The sequence below is a fragment of the Polyodon spathula genome, chromosome 4 (genome assembly GCF_017654505.1).
Source record: "Polyodon spathula isolate WHYD16114869_AA chromosome 4, ASM1765450v1, whole genome shotgun sequence".
Classification (NCBI taxonomy): domain Eukaryota; kingdom Metazoa; phylum Chordata; class Actinopteri; order Acipenseriformes; family Polyodontidae; genus Polyodon; species Polyodon spathula.
Genome location: NC_054537.1, coordinates 16476826 through 16487228, shown reverse-complemented (window position 1 = coordinate 16487228; position 10403 = coordinate 16476826). Strand labels below are relative to the sequence as shown.

The following is a 10403-nucleotide window of genomic DNA, read 5'->3' as shown; positions in this document are numbered from 1 at the left end:
GCAAGCATATCTTTTTTGATTTGTACAACAAAGCATTGCGACATAAACATATTTGCATTTCAATATATACAGAATGAAAATAAAGTTGTTATTTCTTTATCTTATTAGACCAAACACTCTAGCTTCAGTATCATTTATTTTTCTTGCAAAAAAGAAAAATGCACAGGATTTGATAACAAATGTCCCGCCAGGTTCAAAATTTCTTTCATGGCAGAATACAACAATGACAATATTTCATATCTAGCCACATAATCTGTGAATTATGTTTATAATTGGCACAATGGTACAGTGTTTATTGTAAGAGGACACAAAATGATTACAAACAAGTATATTTTATGTAAAAATATGTTTGAAAGTAAGGATTCGCGTAGGATTCATCCAGAAAGTGAAGGCCTGTTGTCATTAATGCTTCCTTAAACAAAATTGCTGAAATGTTGATTTTATTATATATTTTTTTTTAATGTTTTTTTGCACAGAAACATTCAAACAATTACACCTACTCAGATTGCGTCTGTAGTGCTTTTTTTTTCTTTAATAAGTTTCATTTCAACAGTGTACCACTAATACTTCTGTAGAAAAAAAAAAAAAAAAAAGCACTTGTTGTTGATATGTAGAAGTAAGGTGACCATATAGCGTCGTGTGCAGCGTGACAGTTTTGGTTAGTTCAGGCTTTTCAACTCACAGCCTAATGCATTCTGGTAAGAGTAGTCCTGCTTCTCTTAAAGGTAAGAATGGTACCTGAGACAGGTAAAATGGACCAGAATGCATTGGGTTGCGAGTTGAAAAGCCTAAACTAACCAAAACTGAACACGGAACCCTATGGTCACGTTATGTAAAAAGGACTCGAAGCTAATACTACTTAGAGCTGGCAAGGAAAACTATTAACCCTTAAATCACAACCCTTGACTGAGCAAGACATTTTGTGAATAATTATCCCAATAACAACCACACACAGGACATTGGAAACACTCACACTAAATCTTTGGTGTCTTTGTTTTATAAACAAACCTCTTGTGTGTGCTGTAAAAGTTAATTTAGCTCACATTTAAGTGCAGCTCCCCTCTTCTCCAATACCTGTTAAATAACGATTAGGCTGATCAAATGTCGGTATAGTGCAAATTGTAAACGTTCAGAACGTTTATAAAAATACAAACAACAACAAAAAATATATATATATATATCATAAAAATAATTATATAGAGAAGTGTTTGGCTCCAGCAGCTGGTCAAACATGTTTCTTTCAAGTATCTCTCAACAAAGCATAAACATGAAAACATTTACATCGAAAATAAGTCTTCCTCTTTTTGAAAAGGTAAACGGTTCAAAAAACGTCGACAGGTTGCATAGTTTTGAAAATGTAGGCACCTTATCAAAACGTAACTTTTTATTGCAGTGCAGTTCGGACCATAAATGCTGCAACATAAATATTTTCTCCTCTCTCTCTCTCTCTTTCTCTCTCGCTCTCTCTCTTTCTTTCTCTCCCTCTCTCTTGTTTGTAACAAAAATATATTTATTTATTTTATTTTATTTTTTTGTATTTTTTTTTTTATTTTTTTTTGTACTTTTTTTTAACTGAAAGTGCCACAGGCTGGTCCAAGTGACTGGTAACCAGCAAACTATGAATTGAACTCCATGCTGTGTCTGTCAAGGTTTATGGGTCTGTTGGAGGAAAGGGAGGAATGTCTTTCCCCCAACTACCATGTCCTTTACATATTCAGGGCAGTCTGCTTGGCTTTAAGAGCAGCCACATTCCTCTACTATCATGTTCTGAATGTCCTTTTTAATAATGTTCTGCCCATCGTCATAGTACAACATGGACATGGCCCGTAGTTTAGTGGGCACGCAGCAGGATTTGATGTTGTTAAAGGGGCTGATACCCCGCATCCTGTAATGGTTGATGACAGTCGAGTGAAAGGAGAGAGAGGTGCCAGAGGACCCCGCTATGTGGCTTGGGCAGTCCCCTTCACAATAGTTGGCGTGGTAACTCGTGGGGGCTATAATCCAGTCGTTCCAGCCGATATCCTTGAAGCTGACTTGAAACTGTTTCTTGCAGCAGACGTTGATCTTTCCATCGCATTCCAGGCCCCTTTTCCTCCGCCGGTGCGGGTGCTCATCGGACTGACGTATCACCACCATGAGGAAGGGCCGGTGGGACTGCTCCCGCTCATCCTTTTCTACTAGGATAGGGGTGACGCCGGCCTCCTGGCACTGCTCACAGGCTATCCGCAGATCCAGGGAGTTGTGTCCCTTTTCCAGCAGCGCCTGGACGCTGCTGGAGACTGGCAGGGTGTGCCAGCCACTCCTTCGTGTGTCCACAGCTTTCTCTGAGACGACAATCTCCTCTTCCCCTTTTACCATGCCTTGCTTTCTCTGGTACAGCCGTATGGTCACTTTGGCGCGGCTCCTGTTGGTCTTGGAGAGCTTGAGAAAGAGCCAGACGTTGGCCTGCTCTATGAGTGAAAGGTCGCTGCCCTCCTTGGAGATCTTAAAGTGCACCAAGCCTAAAGAGGCACCTGGAATAGAGATAAGAGTAAGAGAATGAACTACACTTCAGCATTTTAGAAATCCAACTGTTAACATATTAGCAGGCCAGCCCATAAGTGAAGAGACATATTGCTGCCCACAATGAAGCATTAAAAGTGCTGCAGTTTCTTGAACTTATCTGGTCATTTACATGTTTTGTATAAACCACATGTTCCTAGCTGTGAAGGCACTATGCTTTTTAGGAAAGTATGTTTTTTATATCTCCAGTTGTGATTAGTACTGAAAGATTTACTAAATGGATGCTTTCATTATAAACCAGTTCAGTTTTTACAGCAATGTTGGTGGAAAAGGTATGTCAGTCATATGTTACTATTACTAAGCATTAGAAATGATCCAAAGCTGATTAACAGTCTTGATTCCACTTTTCAAACTGACTGACTTAGCCAAAGCAGTATATTAATTAAATAAGTAATTTCATTTGTTTGAATTGGTAACTGCCATTCATTATAAAAAAACACATCCTTCCCTTTTCTACAGGCAATTGTTGTGCACAGTCTCCATGGTGGTTTTAATCTAACCAAGTATGCTTTTAACCTCTGGCCACCCAGCATGCCCCAAGATACTCATTAAGGCTGAATTAAGCCAGTGCCCAGCAAAGATCAAACCCACAACATCCCAATTCCAATATACCTTTTCCAAAAATAAAATACACACACACACACACACACACACACACACACACACACACACACACACACACATATATATATATATACTATATCATATATACGTAGATATATATATATATAGATCTAGATACTATATAATAATATATATATCATATATATATATTTGTTAACTTTACATTGAAAATAACTTTTAACAATAATACAAAGCATGATAATAATATATATATTATTATAAATAATAATAATAATATAATAATAATAATAATAATAATAATAATAATAATAATAATAACCTTAAACTAATGTCTTTAATAAGAATTATAGCAGTAGATCAAGTGCAAAGCTAAAGGGTGAGTGGACAATGTCACATTCTATGGGACTCCATAGGCACAAAGGGCTGAGCGAAGCCTAAGATACACAAAAAAAGAAGACCCAGGGAGTGCACAAGTCTCCTTAAGATCTTGGAACATGCATGAAACACTTTTTTGATAGTTTTGTTGTATGCTGAACAATTTGGCACACTTGAAAAAGCAGTTGAGACATTTGCCTTCAGGGAAAAAGTGGTCCACAAAAGAGGTTTAGTCAGCTTGATACCTACCAATTTGTCTAAAAAAATATATATAAATTGCCATATTTTGTAAGTTGGAATTTTGCATAGTATGGTTGAGTTAGATGTCCTGATTAGCTGCTCTTTTAACAAGATAGTTCAAAGGGTATCCCAGGTATTCTAACATCACACTGTTTTCATCAGATGTATTTTCCTCTTTGTATTTAAAAATAATAAGATTCTCCAACCATTTATTAGTACAACTTTTCTAGCGCATTGATATTGCAATCCCCTCTTCCAATATCCTCGGAGTCAGTGTCTTATAATTACTCCCTTTCAAAACACAAGCATTCCACTGAGTAGCTCCTACAGAGAATGTAACAGATTAATTCCTGACAGACTGTGGGACCAATGCCACGCATGCGCCGAAGGGCATGGCACTTGTCACGTAACACTCTGAGTCAGACACTTGTATTTCACTGCAAAGACCCAAAATTAATGCAAAGACCATAATCTTGCCTTCTCACATCACTCAAACCAGCAGCATAAGGAGTAAAGGAATGGGTTTCAAGAGAAGGCTGTGGGTGTTGGAGAGGCAGGAGCAAGCAATGTAAAAGCCAAAGCATTGTTATTAAACAGTGTAACCAATTCAAAGAAAGGATTGGAATTTATTTATTTTTTTAGCTTCTCTTAATATGTTTTAATACTTTGATCCCACTAGAAAGCTGATTCAATGCAAAGAACGTTGCTCAGTGTAGGACAAGCTTGGTTGAAATAATTAAATAGCTTAGATACTGTACTAATGTAGCCATATTCAAAAGCACCTATACCCTGATTTGAAGCCTTGTTATACACGCTAAAGTACTGGAGGAATCAAAATTCGTACATAATAGGAGGCAGGAACTGGGAAAGCTTTCAGTTAATTCACCTCTGTAGGGCTGGGTAAGAATCTGGCTTATGTCGCAGGTGAAATTAGTTGTGTCACCTCGAGTTGATCCTAAGTTGACGGCCACATCACAAACCCATGCAAAGCCGCAAAGTTAAGACATACTTTGCATGTTCTGCTTGAGAGGCACAGGACTGAATGGCAGCTATCACGGTCATGACTGAAAAGTGCTTACAGGCCTCCGGGGGGGAAGATCTCCTGGCACCTGCCTGACTGTGCCTTTGGACTGTGCCACGACTCCAATCATTCATAGAACAGAAATGTTAGGAGTGTGTTACCAATGTGTTGTTTTAAATGTCCCCAGGCCTTTGTAGAGAAGGCACGTGAAACTGTAGACTCACATAATTTGTCATAGATTAGTATTTGAAAACTCAGTGGAACTGCTTTCAATAAAGTTTCTTTTTTTCTTTTTTACATTTCAAGTTTAATCAGAGGAAAGTTCAGACTGATTATCAAAATGTTACAAAAGTTGTTTTTGGCTCTTCTCACTTGTAGAACATCAGGGTATGTCAAAACAATGTTATCAAGAGATTTATCGATGTATTTATAATTGTATATACTATGTCAGCATGGTACTGTACACTGTACAACTCAATAACACTACATCCAACAACATTTATACAAATGTTCATAAATATCACTTCAAGTACCTTCACTCTAGACATTGTCATGTAGATGAAGCTCATTATATCTGTATAATCTGTTTATTCATAAAGCGGGCATTAAAACCCTCTTTACCAGTTTCCAGGGATGCCTTGGAAGACAGGCGGTATGTTTAAACAAGTCCTAACACAGATGTGCTCTCTTAGAGTAGTATGAGAGAAGCAGCATGAAGTGAATGTGATTTCTGACCACGTTAAATGTATGTCTGTCTGTATGTCTGTATGTCACCTATGGTATTGTATGGTATAAAGCATATTGTAATGTTTGTTGCTTACATTTTTTATATATATATAAAGGGAAGTTTATTCCGTCCAGATTTGATACTGGTGGAAAATGTTTAAGGGCATTGCTCCAATTGAGATATATATATATATATATATTCTATACTATAAGATATTCTATACTATAAGATATATATGTATAACTTACATAAGAGCTTGTATAAAGGACACACATTATGGCATAAACAATTTACAAAATGTAGGTATACACATTGGACAGAGACTCTCAGAAATTAGTCTGTGTAAATCTTTGAACAGCGTTGTGTTTAATTACTTCTTTCATAGAATACATCACAGAGTTATGTGCACTGCATATTAATTGTGGGACCCATTCAAAGAGTCCCATACTGCACTTCATAAAGGTAGGGGTGCTTAAACAATTACAGATGGATGTATATTTCTCTGAATGAAGTAATTAAATACAGCATTGCCTGACAAATTACACAGATCACTTTGTGTGTGCCATTTTCAGTTGTGCACACTTACACTTAAGTGGTTCAGAAACCTCCAAGGTGGAATGACAGAATTATGCTTTGATTTAACTCACCTTTACAGTGCTAATATACAGCAGGTTACATGCCTTTAGGTTTTACAGCAATGGTTTTGGTTCACAATCAGTTGTTTGCAGCCAAGTGTCAGCTATTTCTGTTTTTATCAAGCCTCAACTGCTCTGTTGTGACTGCATTTTTTTATAGTTCTCTCTCTCTCTCTCTCTCTCTCTCTCTCTCTCTCTCTCTCTCTCGCTCGCTCTCTTTCTCTCTCTTTTATTTATTTTTTACTGGAGCAAATGATACACAGCTTTAAAAAGTTTTTTTATTTTATTTTATTTTAAATGAAAAAAAGCCAAAATAAGCAGCTCTCTGTCTAAGTTTAAAAATAATATATATATATATATATATATATATATATATATATAATATATATATATATATATATATTTATATATATATTATCAATTATATTATACAATTTAAACTGTTTGGTTCAGTTTTCTTTCTATGTTGCCATCTAGCGATACTCGTTGGTAATGTTAAGGAAAAGTTTTCAGTTAGGCTTTTGAAAATGCTTTTTTTAAAGGTCTGTTATCTGCCACCTTTCATATGGTTTTTCGCATCTCAAAACAAAAGATACACTGAACTTGTTCACATAATGGGCCAGAATAGTCCAATACAGAACCAAACATAAATACATGCGGGACAATAATGTTCTTCTATTTCTTTCTTTTCTTTTTTTTTTTTTACTTCCAAGTTTACTGAACACTGGCTCATATGGTGTCATTTAGGAACTCGTGAAAATCTGACACCGCTGTAAATGACAGAGCTAGTGTAAAATAAGGACTGTGAAAAACCAGTGTACAGAGGTACGTAGACGCTGCACTGCACACATTTTAATGCGTCTTAAAAAAATAAAAAATAAAGTACACTACGGCTTTCTCAAAAATAACAGTTTGTGTGTCCTCCTGCCTGTAGCCCACATAGCTTCACGTCAAAGTTTAAACTGTATTGGGTGAAAGACAAGGTTTAAAGAGGACTCGCCAATCTGGAACACTGCTCCCTGGTTAATTCTAGTCATTACACAATCTTTTTTTTTCTTCAACTTGTTAGTGACAGACTTGTTAAAACGGAAACAGAAGCAACACTGTCAAGAGTGGGCTACCCCACAATGTTACTTGTTCCCTACATCAAGTAACTTCCAAATGTAATTGTATCTGTTGGTGTTATGTGAGGATATGCACTGAGCAGATCGCAAACAGCATTCATTACCTGCAACTGAATTGCTGACTTGTGTTACCAAAATAGAACGAGTTTCATCGAAGGTAACACGATTTAACATGTCAGGCCCTGTATTTGTCAATAACTGGCAAAACCCTGCTGACTGCAGTAAAGGTCATGCTATTGTAAACTCTGCTAAAGCCAAGCGATTAAAACACATTTTAGTATAGAGGCTGATGGTCTGTGTATAACCGTATAGCACGTTTTTGCGACTACTGTAGCCTTTTGGCTACAGGTGACAGCCAAGCACTGTACCACAACAAAAATCTAATAACAGGGACACATGTTTTGAAGTAGGGGCAGTACAATACAATCTGTTCATGCACTATAGTCAAGCATTTTAGTGCACTGTTTTGTACAACAAATCACATTGGTGAAAGGAGCAGACTAGGCTGTCTTAAGGAAAATATATTATTATTAGTCTTTCCTCATAGAGTGCCCAGCTCCACTGCAGCACAGGTATTTACAGTCAGTCTGTACTACCACTGGTATTAGTTTACTAGTAGGCTTTCTTTTTTAACTGAAGCGTACTTTTGTTCCACAGTGCACTTCAACAAACATGTCCCTTTCAGTATAGATAAAGAAAAGCTCCTTACCTCTCCAGCAGCTTATAGCTTTTGTCTAGGAAAACTTACTCCAGAAGAAAACTTTTCAGCACAGAGTGCATTGCAGCGAACAGATTCCTGTTCCCTATAGAGTGGTAATGAGGACTATGCTGTCGATAACCACTGTACAAAGTACCTTGACACAGCGTGAGGCATAGTTTTTAAGTGCAGCTCTTTGAGTTAAAAAAAAAAAAAAAAAAAACATTACCTACGTTGTGGCTTATGTACTTATGAATGTAATTTATATTCACAGTGTTTTATTCACCTAATCAGATACAAAGCCAGAGTCCTCACTTTTGTTGTTGTAGCCTGTGCATAGCAACATGTGCTTCACTCCTAAACTCGAAGTATAGCTTTTTTTATCATTTTTTTATTTGTGTATTCAGTAGGTTACAAACATGCCTTTCTGAATAGTACATTGTTATTTGAAAGGCACAATCTGTGTGCAGAAGCAAAAGGTACAGCACTGACTTCTGAACTTTGCAGATAGCCTGTGCACTGTAAAATTCACAACTCTGGGAGGCAGTCCATGCTTGTAGCACAGGACACAGTAAGGGGCTGAACATCCCGTTTTCCCAGAGGTAGGGAGCACCCAGCTGCCTATGAGCCTAGCAGTCAGTTACCAGTACAATTCACAACATAGCAGCAGACTTAAGTTATTAGCAAGGTTTTCAGCACAGATTGAACAGAATGCCCTGATGGCTTTTAAGATGACATAGGTAATAAGATACCTTGCAGCCTAGTCTTCTTATATATTTGTATACTTCAGGTCTTAACTTTTAAGTTCTGTGCACTATTACTAGACTTACTTTCCAATCCTCTCCTCCATTAACACACACAAAGAAGTTGAAAGTGTTTACAAACCTGTCGAACTGGCAGAATCTGCTCAGTTGAAAAAAGACCCCCCCCCCCCCCCCCCCCCCCCCCACCCCTCCACTCCAAAACTGGACTACTAACCTGCCTCAGCAAAAGTGATGATTTCAGACATTTGCTCAGCCAACTCATTCATCTCTGTCCGGCTGTGGCTGTCATCCTCAATCTCTACATTGCCATCCACCCCAACTCTGCCCACATGCAGCTTTTTGATGGCATTCAGGAGGGCTGCCCTGGGCACTGGTTGGGTGATGTTAGGTCTCTGTTTCAAGTGCAGCATGGTCAAGATATGCTGCTTGACTGCCTCCACCATGTCTGCCTGCTGGGAAGTGGCCGGCATGTCCTTTTGCATTCTGGAGAGGGCACAAGAGGGGCAGTCGGTGAAAGATGTGTGCCCGTCCAGGGAGCCAGGGGTGGGTGAGCTCCTTGCCAGCATTCCAAAGAAGATCACCACAATTCCACTCAGCAGAGGCAAGGACATCCTGGATGGGTAGAGTTGGTCTTAAAGTGTAGTTTTCCCTTTTTTTAGTAGTTAAATAAACTAAGCAAACCACAAGGAATAATCCCTTTTTTAAATCTTCTATCTGTTAGCTAACAAGTTTTTGTGAGCTTGTCAGCTGGAGAGGTCCGTGAGAGTGTAGAAGTACTGAAGGGATGTGCAGAGTGCTGGAGAGGTCTCAGTGGTTAAGAGTAAGAGCTGAATGAGTGAGCAGAGGGAGGGTTTTGTGTTTAAGTAGGCTGGGCTTTCTCGTTTTATCTCTCTCTCTCCCCCTCCCTCCCTCCCTCCCTCCCTCTTATTGTACTCCCTTTTTCTTCTTTTACCCCCCTCTACCTCTGTTTGCACTCTATTTTTTTTCTATTCCTGTTTCCTATTGTATTTTGTCCATCTGTCAATTATTTTCCATTACTTTATAGCACCTGGCTTTCAGCATTGATCTCTGTAGTGTCTTCATTTCTGTTTTCTTTCCATATGTAACGTGCCAAAGTTTCAAGTAATTGGACATATTTACTTTAGGTGCCTCAACCACATAAGTTAACAAAACTGATTCAGTTTTTGTTGTAAAGTAAAATTTATTTGTCAAATGAAACTGGTCAATAAAATGGAGCTGAAGCTAAAGCTATTCACTGCAGAGAGGGGATAAATGTAATAGCACATATTTGATATTCTGTCATACATGTAGACATCCCATAGCTTTTATTCATCAGTCATTTAATGACCAGTGTAGAAGAGTTTTATGAATATCAAATGTCTTATTCATCTACACAAAATAAGTCTTTTTATATAGACTTGTATATAGCTTTATTTTTCCTCATTTTATTTTTAAATAATTTTTATTGTCTCTACAACTTCTCTCCTCCTTCTTCTTCTCTTCTGTCACCACAGCTGCTTTTATATTTTTAGCCACTCACCTTCATTTCACTCCTCCACCCCTGCCTTATTCTCTTTCATTTTTCTCTCGTCCCCCTCTCTCCCTTCATCTCTATAGTAAAACACCCCTTTGGAAAGGTAATTCATTCCAGTCCTCTCTATAACAATCACATA

The 10403-nt window shown here is 37.9% G+C and overlaps 1 protein-coding gene across 1 annotated transcript; it reads right to left on the bottom strand.

Annotated features, from left to right (window-relative positions):
* Window positions 1-1514: 1514 nt before the first annotated feature.
* LOC121314229 (inhibin beta A chain-like) lies at window positions 1515-9564 on the bottom strand. The gene is made up of 2 exons (XM_041247263.1): window positions 8945-9564; window positions 1515-2513 (listed from the first exon to the last, which is right to left on the bottom strand). Exons 1-2 carry the CDS (start codon window positions 9339-9341, stop codon window positions 1735-1737), a joined length of 1176 nt encoding a protein of 391 aa, XP_041103197.1. The 5' UTR covers window positions 9342-9564; the 3' UTR covers window positions 1515-1734.
* Between the last annotated feature and the right edge of the window lie 839 nt (window positions 9565-10403).

Bases quoted from the DNA above. Each gene is read 5' to 3' on its own strand.
- LOC121314229 (XM_041247263.1), bottom strand. From the start codon at position 9,341: ATGTCCTTGCCTCTGCTGAGTGGAATTGTGGTGATCTTCTTTGGAATG. The intron at 2,514-8,944 runs GTTAGTAGTCCA...TCTCTATTCCAG, and splicing joins CATCACTTTTGCTGAGGCAG to GTGCCTCTTTAGGCTTGGTG.